The sequence below is a fragment of the Pavona decussata genome, unplaced genomic scaffold, assembly GCF_977016875.1.
Source record: "Pavona decussata unplaced genomic scaffold, jaPavDecu1.1 SCAFFOLD_102, whole genome shotgun sequence".
In the NCBI taxonomy this organism is placed as follows: Eukaryota; Metazoa; Cnidaria; class Anthozoa; order Scleractinia; family Agariciidae; genus Pavona; species Pavona decussata.
In genome coordinates, this window is record NW_028145517.1 from 7,255,476 (window position 1) to 7,274,117 (window position 18,642).

Sequence of the window (18,642 nt, forward strand, 5' to 3'; positions counted from 1 at the left end):
GCATTTTTCTGAGATTAAAATGGTTAATGCAGCTGATGGAATTGCATTGGATTTCATAGGTTTTTAGTATAAAAATGTCACTGTTCTCAACTTGTTACAGAGGAATTTTAATTTTTGTTTTTCTCTACAGTTTTTCGTTTTCTACAGTTTCATTTTCTTGTAAATTTGTTCCTGTGATAATTTTAAACATCAAACAAAATGCATTGCTAATTCGCCCATGACAGAAAGGAGGCTGTTTTTATTCTTTTGTTGTAACAACTGAGTAATTAAACGTCAGGTTTAACGGGGCGCTGTGACGGAGATTCAGCCGTTGTTTAGTAAAAACTGCTCAAATATTTAACAAGCACACATTCTCTGACATGAAATTCCTCTAACAGCACCAGAACTAAAATACGAAGTGTTTTCGTTGAGGAAGAAGAAAGTATAAACAGATTTTTTTGTCATTTCTTCAAAATACACGGAAATAACATTTCAAGTTGCAAGCCAAAGATTGTTGACACTAGTTTCTGTCAACTAAACCAAACTTTTATTTTAAAAATTTAATTGATACAGGTGTGTTTTGGCCTTTTAAACTGATGCTAAAATTATGTGGCACCGCCCCTTTAAAATCTAGAAGAACGTGCTTTGTAAAACCATTTATGGTGAGTAAGTTTTGTCCTGACAAAAGCACGCTGCAGAATGTGTGCTCTTGTCACGTGATATTGCAAGCTGTTTTAACTTATCGTACAAAGGGAAAATAAACCGTTCTGTAAAGTCGCCTTTTCTTCCTCCTGAACAATAAAACGCAGATGTATTTTATTTGCTTAAAACTGTAAACATCTTTTGTGCTTTTCTTTCTAATACAAATAACTCGCAGACTGAGAACAAAGTTGTACAGGTGTATTTGAGGTATTCTTTCTGTCATAACTGTAAGTCAACTGATCTTCCAATAGTGTTGTACATGTGTACTGTTCATGCGTCTAAGCACTGGTGATAATCTTTTACTTAAAAGGGAACACTTAGTTCTTCTCGTACGTTTCCACGAGACCAGTAAGAAAAGATATTATTTTTTAATGTTTTTCTCTTAACGGCTTCTACGAAAGCTAAAGAGGGAACTTCGATAGCGGTTGTCATGAGGAACGCTACGTTGTCTACACAAGTTTCAGAAATGAAAAGCATCCTTTTTTTTTCGTTGTCGGCAAAGCAGGAAACACTTGAACAAAGACGTCTTTTTTCGCGCCTTTGTCGAGTAATGTGAAGCTGTCAGTCTCGCATTCTTATAAAAGAGCGTATAAGGTTGTATCGATCACATTGCCGAGCAGAACAGCAAAGCACTGTACTCAAGATGAATTCCCTGCTACTGATCCTGTTCCTTGGAACTTCACTCGTCTTAGCAGAGGTGGCATTCGATGAAGAGGAAGAAGGCCCGAGACCTACCTTACTTCCTACGAATGCGCATGAGGTACGTAAGCTCTTAAAGATTCTAAAAACTAAGTGCGCCTTCCATTATTCAGAACTGGTCGACCAGATAAGTCATTTCGTAAACGTATGTATGTAAACGTAATGTACCAATTTGAGGGTTACATTTTTTCCTAGTCCGTCGAGTTTCTTCAAAATATATAGCGCCTACTATTTTCTGAGTGATTGTCTTCAAGATTTTGCAGCAACATCCCGTCAAAATGACGCATTCGATTTACAGACTGACCGCTGTGGCCGGCAAGTTCTGACAAATGGAAAGCACTCTATGGGTCATCTAATTGCACCTAAACATTCCGATTACAGTTCTATAATATAAAATGGGGATCACAGAGCTCGTGATAAGTTAGAACCACTTAAAGGTAAAAAATAGGGGTAACCTGTTATATCGAGAAAATGACGAGAAATTGAAAGAAAATGACCATAAGTTGTTCACAAATGTTTAGGGGTGTTTATGACACCATTGTTGTTGCATCAACTGGTAAACAATGGCTCTGTTGATCTCTGAAAGCATTAGTGATGTGAAGATAAAGAAACCTAGTATGTAACCAGTTTAAGCTTGCTTTGGTCAAATGTAAAAAGGAAAGTAGTGCGTCTACTCACCAAATCCCGCCAAGAATGTTCTACTGATAGGGTCACAAAATGTTCTTATCCATTTAAACAGAAAATATGTAAAGTGATGAAGAACAAGTGTGAGAGGGATGCAGATCCAAATGATGAAAACGAGAACGCGAGATGCCTATTTTGTTACCTGAAGTGCAAGAACAAGGAAGAAAGCAAGTGGTGTCCCCGCCCCACGTTGCGCGCCTGAAGGACTCGTGGACAAAATGCATTCAGAGATAAAAAGGAAACCAGCTGTCAATTAGGTGTTAAATCGCGGGGAATAAAGCATTGAAACAAATTTTAACTTGTTCTCAGGTTTATATTTAAATTGAATTTTTCTTTTTTTTTTTTCCCTGCTGTTATCATAAAAATAGGGATCCCACGCTTAATTGGTAGGAAAAGCAAACTGTGTGTTATTTAACAAACGCTACGAGCCGCAGGCAAGTAGCGTGAATGATGTTCTTACCACGTTTTGACGTCCTCTGTGCGTTATCAGAGTACAGACCCACGGCAAAATGGGATCTATTTGTTTTATACAATAAACAAGACATTTCAACACATTTCGTGAGCGAACATCGCGTTGCCTGAGCTGAGTCAAAAACTTTCCAGCAAACTCAGTTTTAGACTACTACACACGTGTAATTGCGATCTTCTAAATTAGAGTATAATCCGAAAGAATTTTACTAACAATATTTTCAAACTAACCTTTATTCCAGAAAGAAATCCTGACCTCAAAATATTACAGCATGTAAGTCGCTTCACTGCGATTTGTAATCGATTACTCGCCATTACCGGATTTCTATCGGCGACATATTTCGACAAATATTTGCTTCCTTTTCACGTCACAACAAAGTTGTAGCTTTCCTATCCTGGTTGAGGTCACTCTCAACGGTCTTTGTCCAATTTTTTATTCGACAGTTTTCCTTTCCTGAGAAAATTTGCCTGTGTTTGTCCGCTACACCCAAAAACAGTTTGCAAAACTTTGTTGACCAGTCGCTCTGGCTGGACTCTAGACTCTGATCACGTGCGCCGGTTACACCACTCGATGACGTCAATTGTGCGTCTATACTCTTATCACACACTCCTCTAGACCAATCAAAACGCGAGTTTTACACAGTTCATTGTATAAATATTTATAACCCATTTTTTCGTGTGGCCATAAGATGCTCTAGCCCTTTTGTTATGAAGAAGGGATTTGATAATATGCAATACTGCCTTTTTGTGTCCAGTCCAAACACACATTATTGGTCAAGTAATTCCTTGGCTACTGAATTAGGGTGCTCCGGTTGAGGTTTTCTTGACGATGTTGTCGGCATGGAAAAAACTTTGTCCGTACAGTTTATTTTGCCTCTTGTGAGTTCAAAACAACGGCAAATACAATCACAACAGCGCAAAACAAACTCCAATTAAAACGATTAGCTTTCAAGGGTTAAAGATTAGGATTTACTGACCACGGTGAAGAAATACGAGTTTTCACCTATGCATAACTAATACCCCAGACAAAATAGTTAGATCAGGAGCTATGCCTTTAGGTATTAGTGACCACTCCCTTGTCTATCTAATTCGCAAACACATTATACCATCCCTGGGTGTAATACGATTATTAGTACTCGGAGTTTTAAAAATTTCAATCAGGAGGAGTTCCTAGCGGACCTTGAATTAATTCAATGGGATGACATTAATCTATTCTCTCACCCCAACGAAATGTGGGAATTTTGGAAGAATCGGCTTCTCGCCTGTATCGATAAACATGCCCCTATGAGATCGAAAAGAATTGGGAACAAGAAGTCCCCGTGGATTACGCATGAGTTAATACGTAAGATGCGCAAAAGGGACTTCCTGAAAAAGAAGGCGGAACGAACTAAGGATCAGTCTTGCTGGGATGATTTTAAAACAGCGAGAAATGAAGTTAATAATTCAATTAAATATGCTAAACGTAAATACTTTAGCGATCACCTCGCTGCTAGCAGAAATGATCCCCGTAAAACTTGGCAGCTAGTTAACGAGCTGAGCTCTCGTCAACATATGAAAAAAGTTATTGCGGATATTGAAATCGGGGACATTAAAACTAGTTCTGCATCTGAAATGGCGGAAGCATTTAACTGCCACTTCGCTAATATTGGTCATGACTTGGCAAGAGACATACCTTCTGCTGATACTGTTCCAGAAAGATATCTTATCTCAACTAATGCGACTTTCTCTTTCAAATGTTGTAGCTCCAATGAAGTCCGTAAACTACTTGAAAAATTAGACACTAAGAAATCGACTGGACTGGACAATTTGCCATCCAGGATGCTTAAAATGGCGGCCGGTGTTCTGGCACCATCCCTGGCATTCCTGTTCAATCAGTCGATTTCGTCTGGTATTGTTCCAACTGAATGGAAGCTAGCTAGAGTGACGCCAATTTTCAAAAAGGGCAAAAGGCAAGATGTAAACAACTACCGGCCAATCTCGATTATTCCTGCTGTCGCTAAGGTGTTCGAAAGAATAATTTACGACCAACTTTTTAAATATCTTAGCGATAACGATCTTTTAGTTAACTGTCAATCTGGGTTTAGATCACTTCATAGCACAGTAACGTCCTTGCTTGAAGCTTCTAACAGTTGGTCTGTCAATATTAACAACGGTCTTATAAATGGTGTAATCTTCATAGACTTAAAAAAGGCTTTTGACACCATTGACCACAAGATTCTTTTACGAAAGCTAGCTAGTTATGGCATTGATCATAGGGCCCTAAAGTGGTTTGATTCCTATCTAAGCAATCGTCAACAAAAGTGTGTAGTTAATGGTGAGCTGTCCATGCTGGTGCGCGTGCTGTTACCTGTGGTGTCCCACAGGGAAGCCTCATTGGTCCACTTCTTTTCCTGATCTATATTAACGACTTGCCGAACTGTCTAAGTAAGGCGTTACCACGAATGTACGCCGACGATACAAGTATCAGCATTGCCGCCAGCAGCTTACCAGCGCTTGAATCAGTACTAAACACTGAACTAGCTAACCTTCATGAATGGCTCAATGTAAATAAGCTCAGCCTGAATATTGCCAAAACGGAATTAATGTTAATAGGCTCACGGCAGAGACTTGCTAGTACTACAATTGGCCATTCACTGACTGTACAAATTGGAGGTCACGAAATTGATAGAGTGCCCCACATCAAATCCTTAGGACTTTACATCGATCAAAATCTTTCGTGGTCCAAACATGTTAATGACACTGCCAAGATTATCTCCTCGGGCATAGGTGCACTTAAAAGACTGAGGCCGTTCATTTGCGACGATACAGCAATATTATTATATAGAGCCCTTATTGAACCATATTTTGATTATTGCTGTCCTGTGTGAGACGGTCTCAGCAAAGAATTAGCTGACAAATTACAAAAGCTTCAAAATCGCGCCATTCGGGTCATAACGAAGTCAGATTACTATTCTAGCGCTACCGCCCTACGCGGTAAGCTGGGATGGGATAATCTGTGTACCAGAAGGAAGAAGCAAAAATTGAAAATAATGTTTAAAACTTTAAATGATCAGTCTCCGGAGTACCTGAAAGGCCTATTTAAGCCCTTCAGCACGGACTATGGACTTAGAAATAGTGACAACAAATTGGCTCTGCCTAAGTCTCGTACCGATTTTTTGAAACGTAGTTTCTGCTACAGTGGGGCACATTTGTGGAACAGCCTTCCATCTAACGTCAGAACCATTAGATCTTTTACTAATTTTAGAAATGAGATAGATCGCCAATTGTCCTCCTCGTACTCCCACACGGCAAACATGTAAATCAGTTTTAATTTTAAATTTTTATCTTGTAACTGATGTTTTTACCGTGTCTAAATAAAGTTTATGTATGTATGTATGTATGTATGTATGTATGTATGTATGTATGTATGTATGTATGTATGTATGTATGTATGTATGTATGTATGTATGTATGTATGTATGTATGTATGTATGTATGTATGTATGTATGTATGTATGTATGTATGTATGTATGTATGTGAGTTGATAAAAAATGAGACGGGTACCCAAAATCCTCAGAAATGGATTACTCCCTGTCTAACCTTATTATTTAAAAAGTCCCTCCTTTCTGCAAAGTTCGCCTCCATACGAAAACTAATGAGAAATTGTTTCCAGTTTTTGAATCAGGTAACTGATTTAAACAATTGCAATCACAAACAGTGCATATTTTCGCGGTTTTAGAAGCCATCTTGGTTGAGAGGGAAACAAGGCTAAAATTACAGTAAATGTGTGGAATTTTGGCCGATTTTGAGTCCCTGTAACTTTGTTTGAATTTGCTGCATTAAACAACAAAAATGCCTTTGAAAGGTAATTGTAATAAAATTAGTTTGATGTAAAAGAGAGAACAGATTCGGGCTATAACAGCGTGAAACAATCTAAAACTGAACTCCACACATACTTTTCTATTTACATTATCGGGAAATTTGTCGTGAAATTACATAGCTTATGAGAAGATTTCTAATGGCAGTTTACAAAGTATAATGTTTTCAACTTCAATCAGATGAACGATGAGCTTGGATATGCAAAAATAAAGGTTGATTTTAAAAGTCCGTCAATATTTCCAGTGGAATTACACAGAGTCAGGGCAGAAGTACATGTTTTATTGATACGAAACGCGAAAAAATAAGCGAAAAAACGGAAGGATGTTTCGGTGTCATCTTGGCACCATTATCAAGTAAAGAATGTAACAGAAAAGAAAAGAAAGCTTGAAAAAAGTTTAGACTTGAACGGGATTTGAACCCGCGATGCCGGTGCAGTGTTCTACCAACTGAGCTATCAAGCCAACTGGGAGCTGGTCACATTGTGAGTTCGTAATATACTCGTGAAGGATGAATAAATAAATGTAAATATATGAAACATATATTCTCAACTGGGGATGAAAGATCCCGTTCAAGCCAGAATTTTTTTTTTCAGGCTTTCTTTTCTGCGAGGATCTCTCTTCTCAGTTGATCTTTCATCCGCAATTCAAAATATATGTTTCATATATTTAAATTCATTTTCGTGTTTCGTATCGATTAAAATAAGTACTTCTGCACTGAACACTGTGTAATTCCACTGGAAAAATTGACAGACTTTCAAAATCAACCTTTATTTTTTGCCAATCGAAGCCCATCATTTATCCAATTGAACTTGAGAACATTATACTTTGTAAACTGCCATTAGAAATCTCCTAATATGCTTTGTAATTTCACGACAAATTTGCCGACACTATAGGGGTTTGTGGGGAGTTCAGTTTTAAATTGTTTTACGCTTTTATAGCCATGAATGTATTCTCGCTTTTTCATCAAACTAATTTTATTACAATAACCTTTTCAAAGGCATTTTTGTAGTTAAAATACGGCACATTCAAACGAAGTTACATGAAATCAAAATCGGCCAAAATCCCACACATTTACTGTAATTTTAGCCTTGTTTCCCTCACAACCAAGATGGCTTCTGAAACCGCGAAAATGTGCACTGTTTGTGATTGCAATTGTTTAAATCAGTTACCTGATTCAAACTTTGCAGAAAGCAGTGACTTTTTCAAATAATAAGGTTAGACAGGGAGTAATCCATTTCTGAGGATTTTGGGCACCCGTCTAATTTTTCATCAACTCACATGGTGAAAACTCGTATTTCTTCACCGTGGTCAGTAACTTCTAATCTTTAACCGTTAACTGAAAGGTAATCGTTTTAACTGGAGTTTGTTTTGCACTGTTGTGATTGTATTTGCGGTTGTTTTGAACTCACAGGAGGCGAAATAAACATTTACGGACAAAGATTTTTCCATGCCGACAACATCGTTAAAAAATCCTCAACCTGGGTACCCTATTTCAGTAGCCAAGGAATTACTTGACCAATAATGTGTGTTTGGACTGGACACAAAAAGGTTGTTTGCATCTTATCAAATCTTTTCTTCATACCAAAAGGGGTAAAGCATCTCATGGCCACATAAACAAATGGATTATAAATATACAACACACAGTTAGCTTTTCCTACCAGTCAAGCGTGGGATCCCTATTTTTATGATAACAGCAGGAAAAAAAAAAAAAAAGAAAAATTCAATTTACATATAAACCTGAGAAGAAGTTGAAATTTGTTTTCAAAGCTTTATTCCCCGTGATTTAACACCTAATTGACAGCTGGTTTCCTTTTTATCTCCACCAGGCGGGTTTCGAAGTGGTGGGATGACACCCGTCGCTTTCTTTCCCTTCCGGCAAGCACGCCGTGTAGCATTCGCCGCATTTCTTATTCTCCTCCTCGTCATCACGTTTATCACGTTCTTCATCCTCACACTCCTCCTTTTCCACTACACAACCTTTCTGTTAAAATGGATAAGAAAATTTTGTGACCCTGTCAAAAGAACATTCTTGGCGGGATTTGTTGAGTAGCCGCACTACTTCCCTTTAAACATTTGACCAAAGCAAGCTTAAACTGGTTACATATGTTTCTTTTTTTTATTTTATTTTCTTCTTTTTTTTTTTTTTATTTCAAGTCAAAGGATTTTACAATTTACAAAGCAATTGTAAATGCAACAAATTACAAAATTACAGATGCAACTAATTTGAATGACTAAACAAATAAACAAATATTGTCACCAAAAACAGAAAGGTGCGAGACTAAAATAAACAAATAGATCAAGCAAAAAGTATATACATATAATAAAATAAAATCACACTAAAGGTCATACAAGATATTTGATTTCAAGTCAAGGTATTCTACGTTTTACGCTTCTTATACATTGTTAATGCAACAGATTTTGTGAGAGATTATTTTTAAAGCGAGACCATTTCCGTACAAAGACGATGCTTTTCTTTACCTTCACATCATTAATGCTTTAAGAGATCAACAGAGCCATTTTTTATCAGTTGATGAAACAACAATGGTGTCAAAAACACCCCTAAATAATTGTGAACAACTTATAGTCATTTTCTCGATATAACAGGCTACTCCTATTTTTTACCTTTAAGTGGTTCTAACTTAAAACAAGCTCGGTGATACCCATTTGATATTATAAAACTGTAATCGGAATGTTTAGGTGCAATTAGCGATAGCCGGCCACACCGGTCAAGTCGTAAACGGAATGTACCAATTTGAAGGATCAATTTGAATTTCTTCAAAATAGCGCGTACTATTTTCTGAGTGATTATTTTCAAGATTTTGCAGCAACATCCCGTCAAAATGACGCCTTCGATTTACAGACTGACCGCTGTGGCCGGCAAGTTCTGACAAATGGAAGGCGCGCTTAGTTTTTGGAAACTCTTAGAGAATACGTAGCAAATGAACCGTAGGATCTAAGTTTACCTCGTCAGCAAACACATCCATGATTTCATTTTCTTCGTCATTTAAGATCTCGTCAAGGGCTGGATATGCGAATGCCACCTCTGCCAAGACGAGCGAAGTTCCAAGAAACAGGATTAGTAGCAGAGAATTCATCTTGAGTACAGTGCTTTGCTGTTCTGCTCGGCAATGTGATCGATACAACCTTGTACGCTCTTTTATAGGAACGTAAGACTGACAGCTTCACATAACACAACAAAAGCGCGACAAAAGGCGTCTTTGTTCAAGCAGTGTTTCTTGCTTTGACGACAACGAAAAAAGGAAACATTTTACTTCTGAAACTTGTGTAAACAACGTTACGTTGCTCATGACGACTGCTCTTACCTTAATTTTTGGAAAAAAAATTACCACTTTAGTTTTCGTAGAAGCCGTGAAGAAAAAAAATATTAAAATATCGAACGTCTTTTCCTAATGGTTTCGTTGAAACGTAGGAGAAGAACTAAGTGTCCCCTTTTAAGTAAAAGATTATCACCAGTACTTAGACGCATGAACAGTACATATGTACAAAACTATTGAAAGATCAATTGACTTACAGTTATGACAGAAAGAATACCTCAAATATACCTGTACAACTTTGTTCCGGCGTCACTTAATTTTAGCATCAGTTTGAAAATCCAAAATACACCTGTATCAATGAAATTGTTTAAATAAAAGTTCAATTTAGTGCACAGAAACTAGTGCCAATGAACTTTTGTTTGCAACTTGAAATGCAGCAAACAGCAAACATTTATTACTAAAAAACAGTGCCGCAGAGAATACCAAAAGTGCATACAGGTCTATAAGTGTATCAACGGCTTGGCCCCAGCTTATCTAATAGATGATTTGCACTACTACTCGCAGATCCATAACTACAACACTAGGAACAAAGACCTTCTTCGCCTGCCTTTTGCCAAGGCTACTAGATTTCTAAGTTTCGAGTTTTGGAGTATAGGCAAACGTTTCCCAGAAGATTTCTATTTTTTTCAAAAACCAGAAACTAGTTCTTTTGTACTCTTGTAGCAGAGACAACTCACAGAGCAACTTTGTGAGGTAATATGTGTGACTAAACAGTCTTTTTAATAAGAGAACAGTTTACTCATGTCTGACATATTAGTGCGCAAATTTAATTTGCGAGGGCGGTTGACTTAACGCAAAGACCACGAAGAAATTGTTTGAAGTCTTGACAAAAATAAACATGTTATGAGGAAAGTAAACATTAAGAATGATAGCATTAATAACTGAGAGAAGATGAAAAGATTTTACTGCAAAAAAAAACTATATATCAAAAATTTTCGATATGTTAAAAACGAAAAATGAAAGTTTCTTAGTCCCTGTTTCTATGGAGAGCAAGTGACCCTATTATCCTAGCTAAAACATTACCCGTCTTACATTACTAATTCAACCTGGTAAGGCTAAAAAAAAAACCAAATACATATTGATTGTGATTTTTTTTGGTATCATAAAGGCAAAGCTAATACTACTAGGAAAACAGGCTAGCCTTACAAACAAAGTGCTCTTAAGGTTAGCGGACTTGAATAACGTCCCATGGCTCATCATTGAAAACGAGGAAGACATTGACGACGCTGTGTTTATATGGAATCAGTTGTTCTCTGAAATAGCTGACCTGCATGCACCTGTGAAAAGGCGAAGAATACGAGGTGTTCCGCTCCCGTGGTTGAATGATAAAATCAGCGAGGTGATGAAGGATCGTGATTTTCACCATCGTAAAGCTGTGAAAACCAATTCTGCTTTTCACTGCGCTCGCTATAGGAAGCTAAGAAATAGGGTCAATCGTGAAGTCAAGGCAGCAAAATCCAAGTATTATTGTGACTTGATTTTAGAGGCAAAAGGGGATTCAGGGAAGATCTGGAAGGCGGTGAATGAGGTGTCTTCGCGCAAGACTAAATCCTCGAGCCCACAATGTATTGAGTTGATGGTGTTGAACACACCACTCCAGCCTCTATTGCATCCGTGCTCAACTGTTATTTCTCATCCATTGGCAGAAGTCTTGCAAATAAAATATCAGCTGCTGCTATGTTCCCAGTCAGATCGGCCACGAAATTACAGTCTTTCTCGCTCGACGAAGTTGATAAGAAAACAGTACTCAAGCATCTACTTTCTCTAAAGACAAATAAAGCTATTGGCTTGGACAACATCAGTGCGAGACTCTTAAAGTGTGGCGCGCGTGCTATTTGTCCCTCGATCACCAAGTTACTGAATCTCTCTATTCGCACTGGCAATTTTTTCCGAAATATGGAAATGCTCGAAAGTGGCTGCACTTTTCAAAACTGGAGATAAGACAGATGCGTCAAATTATCGCCCAATTTCTATTCTGCCAACAATGAGTAAAATTCTGGAAAAAGTCGTCCATTCCCAATTCTATGACTTTCTGAATTCAAATAACCTCATTTCAAGAAAACAATTTGGCTTCCGTCCCAAACTGTCGATACCTGTTCGATACCGTTGACCACACGATCTTGCTATCTAAATTGTCGGCTATCGGTGTCTCGCCCAGCACTCTACAGTGGTTCAAGTCTTACCTGAATCATCGTAAACAGCGGACTGCTTGTAGCGATGCTGTGTCTGACCATCTCCCGATGACCTTTGGGGTGCCACAGGGGAGCATTCTAGGACCGCTTCTCTTCTTGGTTTTTATTAATGACCTTCCGTTGGTTATAAAGAATTGCGAGGTGACTTTGTATGCTGATGACACTGTCCTGTACTACTTTGCTAAGGAGCCACACCTGTTAGAAGAGGCACTGAATGATGATCTCTTGCAAGTTGCCCAGTGGCTACATGGAAATAAGTGAACTTTAAATCTTACTGAGACGAAATCCATGATTATAGGCAGTAATAGGTAACTTGTTGGTATTTCCTCTCTCACGTTATCTATTTTTGACACTGATATAAATTTTGTAACTAGTTTTAAATATTTGGGAGTTATGTTGTCTTCAACTTTTACATGGTCCGACCATATTGAGTATATTTCATGTAAGGTTAATAAGAACCTTGGTCTTTTACGTAGGATTAAGTTTTATTTACCTTAAAATGCCCGGTTACTTTTTTATAATAGCTTAGTGCTACCTATTTTTGATTATGCTGATTTAGTCTGGGGTGACAAGGACAATGTCTCACTTATAAAGGAATTGCAAATTCTGCAAAACAAAGCAGCTAAGTTGATATTAGATAGATCACCTCACTCCTCATCCACTGATGCATTGACAGTCTTGAGATAGCTGAATCTTGAAGAACGTAGGAAATGTCATCGATGTATATATGCATACAAGTGTATTAATGGCCAACTTACTCATTCTTTGGACATTGTAAGAAAAAGTGATATGCACTCCTACAATACGTGCAATAACGATACTATCAAGCTCCCCAAAATAAAATATATTTGGGGAAAACATCGTTCGCGGTACCACTGTTTCAAAGACTCTAATGAGTTAGAGAGAACTGTAAGAAACTCAGCAAGTTTTCCAATTTTTAAGAAGTGTCTTTTTTCTGCTTTTTATAATTAAGTATTTGTTTTTAATCCTTGCAGTGTGTATGTTGTAATTATTTTTATATCTCGATTTTAGCTTAAATTTTTTATATTTTAATTGTATCATATATATCGATTAGTAGCTTAAATTTTTTATATTTTAATTGTATCATATATATCGATTAGTAGCTTAAATTTTTTATATTTTAATTGCATCATATAATATACATCTAGTAACAGGACCTCTATGTAAACCACTCTTGTGATGGAGCATCCTATTAAAAGATTGTTATTATTATTACATTTCAATGTCTCAATTTGTAGAAATCAGACAGAAAACGTTCTCTACGGTTTTTGAAAACCTTTGATCTGTAAATGAAAAATACAGTTGAACATCCTGTAAGCGAGATCAGGTCAGACCATATATAGACCCATGTAATTTTTGAGTCATTAGCGCACTGTGGCAGTTTAAGAAGCACAAATACAGATATAACCAAGGGGATGATTAATTCAAACGTTAAGTACAATATCATTTTAGTAGTGACAAAAACATTTATAACTTTTCCACGTTGCTGAACTGAGCCAAACAAGAATATTTCCAAGATTACTTACAGTCGAACCTCTTCAATACAGCCACCAACTTGACACTGTTTAAAGTGAAGGAAGAAGTGTATATATTCATTTCAGTATCTCAGGACATGTGAACTGTTCGTAATATGGGGACTGGTGCCTGTTAGGAGAGTTTCAACTGTAACTACGAATCTTTGGTTAAACCCCCAGCTTAGAAAGGGTTCGTGAAATAAAGTCAACTGAGTAGAGTTACTTCCACGTTTTGCTGTTTGCATGATTTGTAACATGATTTTTCTTTGGATCTTGTGCATTTTTCTGAGATTAAAATGGTTAATGCAGCTGATGGAATTACATTGGATTTCATAGGTTTTTAGTATAAAAATGTGAGTGTCCGCAACTTGTTTTAAGGCAACTTTAATTTTTTTTTAACTCTACAGTTTTCGTTTTCTACAGTTTCTTTTTCTTGTAAATTTCTTCCTGCGATCATTTCTAATGTGAAACAAAATGCATTGCTAATTCACCTATGACAGAAAGGAGGCTATTTCTATTCTTTTGTTTTAACAACTCAGCAACTTAATGCAGCTGATGGAATTGCATTGAATTTTATAGGTTTTTAGTATAAAAATACAGAGCGTAACCCTTCTAAAAGTTATCACTGTTCAAACTTGTTACAGGACAATTTTTATTTTTTTTGAACTGTGCAGCTTTTTTTTTCTTGTAAATTTCTTGCTGCGATCATTTTGAATGTCGAGCAGAACGCCTTGTTAATTCACCCATGACAGAAAGGAGGCTGTTTTTGTTCTTTTGTTTTAACAACTGAGTAATTAAACGTTAAGTTTAAAGGGGCGCTGTCACGAAGATTCAGCCGTAGTTTGGTAAAAACTACTCAAATATTTGACAAGCACACATTCTCTAACATGAAATTGCTCTAAGAGCACCAGGACTAAAATATAAAGTGATTTCTTAGAGGAAGAACAAAGTATAATCGGTTTTTTGTGATTTCTTCAAAATACACGGAAAGAACATTTTGAGTTGCAAGCCAAAGATTGTTGACACCAGTTTTTGTGCACTAAACCAAACTTTTATTTTAACAATGTCATTGATACAGGTGTATTTTTGCCTTTCAAACTGATGCTAAAATTAAGTGACGCCGCCCCTTTAAAATCTAAAAATACCTGCTCTGTAAAAACATATATGGTGAGTAAGTTTTGTCCTGACAAAAGCACGCTGTAGAATGTGTGCTCTTGTCACGTGATTTTGCAAGCTGTTTTAACGTATCGTACAAACGGAAAATAAACCGTTCTGTAAAGTGGCCTTTTCTCCCTTCTGAACAATAAACCGCAGATGTATTTTATTTGCTTAAAACTGTAAACATCTTTTGTGCTTTTTTCTAATACAAATAACTCGCAGACTGGGAACAAATTTGTACAGATATATTTGAGGTATTCTTTCTGTGATAACTGTAAGTCAACTGACCTTTCAATAGTTTTGAACATATCTACTGTTCATGCGTCTAAGCACTGGTGATAATCTTTTACTTAAAAGGGAACACTTAGTTCTTCTACTACGTTTAAACGAAACCATTAGGAAAAGACATTCGATATTTTAGTATTGTTTTCTTAACGGCTTCTACTAAAACTAAAGTGGTATTTTTTTTTTCCAAAATTAAGGTAAGAGCGGTCGTCATGAGCAACGTTACGTTGTTTACACAAGTTTCAGAAGTAAAATGTTTTCTTTTTTCGTTGTCGTCAAAGGAAGAAACACTGCTTGAACAAAGACGCCTTTTGTCTCGCTTTTGTTGTGTTATGTGAAGCTGTCAGTCTTACGTTCCTATAAAAGAGCGTACAAGGTTGTATCGATCACATTGCCGAGCAGATCAGCAAAGCACTGTACTCAAGATGAATTCCCTGCTACTGATCCTGTTTCTTGGAACTTCGTTCGTCTTGGCAGAGGTGGCATTCGCAAGTCCAGCCCTTGACGAGATCTTAAATGACGAAGAAAATGAAATCATGGATGTGTTCGCTGACGAGGTAAACTTAGATCCTACAGTTCATTTGCTACGTATTCTCTAAAAGTTTCCAAAAACTAAGCGCGCCTTCCATTTGTCTGTAAATCGAATGCGTCATTTTGATGGGATGTTGCTGCAAAATCTTGAAAATAATCACTCAGAAAATAGTACGTGCTATTTTGAAGAAATTCAAATTGATCCTTCAAATTGGTACATTCCGTTTACGACTTGACCGGTGTGGCCGGCTATCGCTAATTGCACCTAAACATTCCGATTACAGTTCTATAATATGAAATGGGTATCACCGAGCTCGTTTGTAAGTTAGAACCACTTAAAGGTAAAAAATAGGGGTAACCTGTTATATCGAGAAAATGACTAAAAGTTGTTCACAAATATTTAGGGGTGTTTTTGACACCATTGTTGTTTCATCAACTGATAAAGAATTGCTCTGTTGATCTGTCAAGGCATTAGTGATGTGAAGGTAAAGAAAAGCATCGTCTTTGTACGGAAATGGTCTCGCTTTAAAAATAATCTCTCACAAAATCTGTTGCATTAACAATGTATAAGAAGCGTAAAACGTAGAATACCTTGACTTGAAATCAAATATCTTGTATGACCTTTTGTGTGATTTTATTTTATTATATGTATATACTTTTTGCTTGATCTATTTGTTTTTATACAATGAACTGCGTAAAACTCGCGTTTTGATTGGTCTGAGGAGTGTGTGATTAGAGTATAGACGCACGATTGACGTCATCGAGTGGTGTGACCGGCGCACGTGATCAGAGTCTAGAGTCCAGCCAGAGTGACTGGGCAACAAAGTTTTGCAAACTGTTTTCAGTTTGGAGAGTAGCGGACAAACACAGGCAAATTTTCCCAGGAAAAGAAAACTGCCCAATAAAAAATTGGACAAAGACCGTTGAGAGTGACCTCAACCAGGATAAAAAAGCTAGAACTTTGTTGTGACGTGAAAAGGAAGCCAATTTTTGTCGAAATATGTCGCCGATAGAAATCCGGTAATGGCGGGTAATCGATTACAAATCGCAATAAAGCGACTAACATGCTGTAATATTTTGGGGTCAGGATTTCCTTCTGGAATAAACGTTAGTTTTGAAAATATTTTTAGTGAAATTCTTTCGGATTATACTCTTTAGAAGATCACAGTTGCATGTGTGTTGTAGTCTAAAACTGAGTTTGCTGGAAAGATTTTGACTCAGCTCAGGCAACGCGATGCTCACTCACGAAATGTGTTAAAATGTCTTGGCCTATTGTATAAAACAAATAGATTCCATTTTGCCGTGGGTCTGTACTCTGATAACGCACAGAGGACGTCAAAACGTGGTGAGAACATCAGTCACGCTACTTGCCTGCGGCTCGTAGCGTACTTCTTTGTTCTCACCACGTTTTGACGTCATCTGTGCGTTATCAGAGTACAGACGCACTGCGAAATGGAATCTATTTATTTTAGTCTCGTACCTTTCTGTTTTTGGTGACGATATTTGTTTTCTTTGTTTAGTCATTCGAATTAGTTGCATCTGTAATTTTGTAATTTGTTGCATTTACAATTGCTTTGTAAATTGTAAAATCCGTTAACTTGAAATAAAAAAAAAAGAAAAGAAAAAAAAGAAACCTATGTAACCAGTTTAAGCTTGCTTTGGTCAAATGTTTAAAGGGAAGTAGCGCGTCTACTCACCAAATCCCGCCAAGAATGTTCTACTGACAGGGTCATAAATTTTTCTTATCCATTTTAACAGAAAGATTGTGAAGAGGAAAAAAAGGAGTGTATGGAGAAGGAACGTGATAAACGTGATGACGAGGAGGAGAATAAGAAATGCGGCAAAGTGGAAAAGGAGGAGTGTATGAAGAAGGAACGTGATAAACGTGATGACGAGGAGGGGAATAAGAAATGCGGCAAAGTGGAAAAGGAGGAGTGTATGGAGAAGGAACGTGATAAACGTCATGACAAAGAAGGGGATTAAGAAATGCGGCGAATGCTACACGGCGTGCTTGGAAGGGAACGAAAACGACAGGTGTCGCCCCCCCACTTCGAAACCTCCTATGCCCGCCTGAAGGACTCGTGGATAAAATGCATTCAGAGATAAAAAGGAAACTAGCTGTCAATTAGGTGTTAAATCATGGGGAATAAAGCATTGAAAACAAATTTCAACTTGTTCTCAGGTTTATATGTAAATTGTATTTTTCTTTTTTTTTTTTCCTGCTGCCATCATAAAAATAGGGATCCCACGCTTGATTGGTAGGAAACGCAAACTGTGTGTTGTATATTTATAACCCATTTGTTCGTGTGGCCATGAGATACTCTACCCCTTTTGTTATGAAGAAGGGATTTGATAAGATGCAATACAACCTTTTTTGTGTCCAGTCCAAACACACATTATTGGTCAAGTAATTCCTTTGCTACTGAAATAGGGTTGCCCGGTTGAGGTTTTTTTGACGATGTTGTCGGCATGGAAAAAACTTTGTCCCTACATGCTTGTTGCCTCCTGTGAGTTCAAAACAACCGCAAATACAATCACAACAGCGCAAAACAAACTCCAGTTAAAACGATTACCTTTTAAGGGTTAAAGATTAGGAGTTACAGACCACGGTGAAGAAATACCAGTTTTTACCATGTGAGTTGATAAAAAAAAAAAAACAAAAGACGGGTACCCAAAATCCTCAGAAATGGATTACTCCCTGTCTAACCTTATTATTTGAAAAAGTCACTGCTTTCTGCAAAGTTCCCGTCCATACGAAAACTAATGAGAAATTGTTTCTAGTTTTTGAATCAGGTAACTTATTTAAAGAATTGCAATCACAAACAGTGAATCTTTTCGCTGTTTTAGAAGCCATTTTGGTTGTGAGGGAAACAAGGCTAAAATTACAGTAAATGTATGGGATTTTGGCCGAGTTTGAGTCCCTGTAACTTCGTTTGAAGTTGCCGCATTTTAACTACAAGAATGCCTTTGAAAAGGTAATTGTATCAAAATTAGTTTGATGAAAAATAGAGAACAGATTCGGGCTATAAAAGCGTAAAACAATTTTAAACTGAACTCCACACAAACCCCTACAGTATGGGCAAATTTGTCGTGAAATTACAAAGCATATTAGAAGATTTCTAATGGAAGTTTACAAAGTATAATGTTCTCAACCGTCAATCGGATTAATAATGTGCTTCGATATGCAAAACTAAAGGTTGAATTAAAAGTCCGTCC

At 37.1% G+C, this 18,642-nt stretch overlaps 1 protein-coding gene and 2 long non-coding RNA genes across 4 annotated transcripts; 2 read left to right on the forward strand and 1 right to left on the reverse strand.

Annotated features, from left to right (window-relative positions):
- Positions 1-1,008: 1,008 nt before the first annotated feature.
- Positions 1,009-17,591, forward strand: LOC146472000 (uncharacterized). Of its 2 annotated transcripts, XR_014866800.1 has the most exons (3): positions 1,009-1,441; positions 2,120-2,321; positions 17,556-17,591. It is a non-coding gene; the product is annotated as an uncharacterized LOC146472000 (long non-coding RNA). The 2 variants fall into 2 exon arrangements; XR_014866799.1 differs by lacking the exon at positions 17,556-17,591 and having other exon boundaries at positions 1,011-1,441; positions 2,120-2,352.
- LOC146472001 (uncharacterized) lies at positions 8,204-9,624 on the reverse strand. The gene is made up of 2 exons (XR_014866784.1): positions 9,354-9,624; positions 8,204-8,371 (listed from the first exon to the last, which is right to left on the reverse strand). It is a non-coding gene; the product is annotated as an uncharacterized LOC146472001 (long non-coding RNA).
- On the forward strand, positions 15,241-17,544 carry LOC146472002 (uncharacterized). Its single transcript, XM_085120876.1, has 2 exons — positions 15,241-15,452; positions 17,185-17,544. Exons 1-2 carry the CDS (start codon positions 15,321-15,323, stop codon positions 17,407-17,409), a joined length of 357 nt encoding a protein of 118 aa, XP_084977002.1. The 5' UTR covers positions 15,241-15,320; the 3' UTR covers positions 17,410-17,544.
- Positions 17,592-18,642: the final 1,051 nt, after the last annotated feature.

What these genes read in the sequence shown, in the direction of transcription:
- LOC146472002 (XM_085120876.1), top strand. Translation starts at nt 15,321, where the DNA reads ATGAATTCCCTGCTACTGATCCTGTTTCTTGGAACTTCGTTCGTCTTG. An exon ending in TGGATGTGTTCGCTGACGAG is followed by an intron (nt 15,453 to 17,184) that starts GTAAACTTAGAT and finishes CCATTTTAACAG; the next exon opens with AAAGATTGTGAAGAGGAAAA.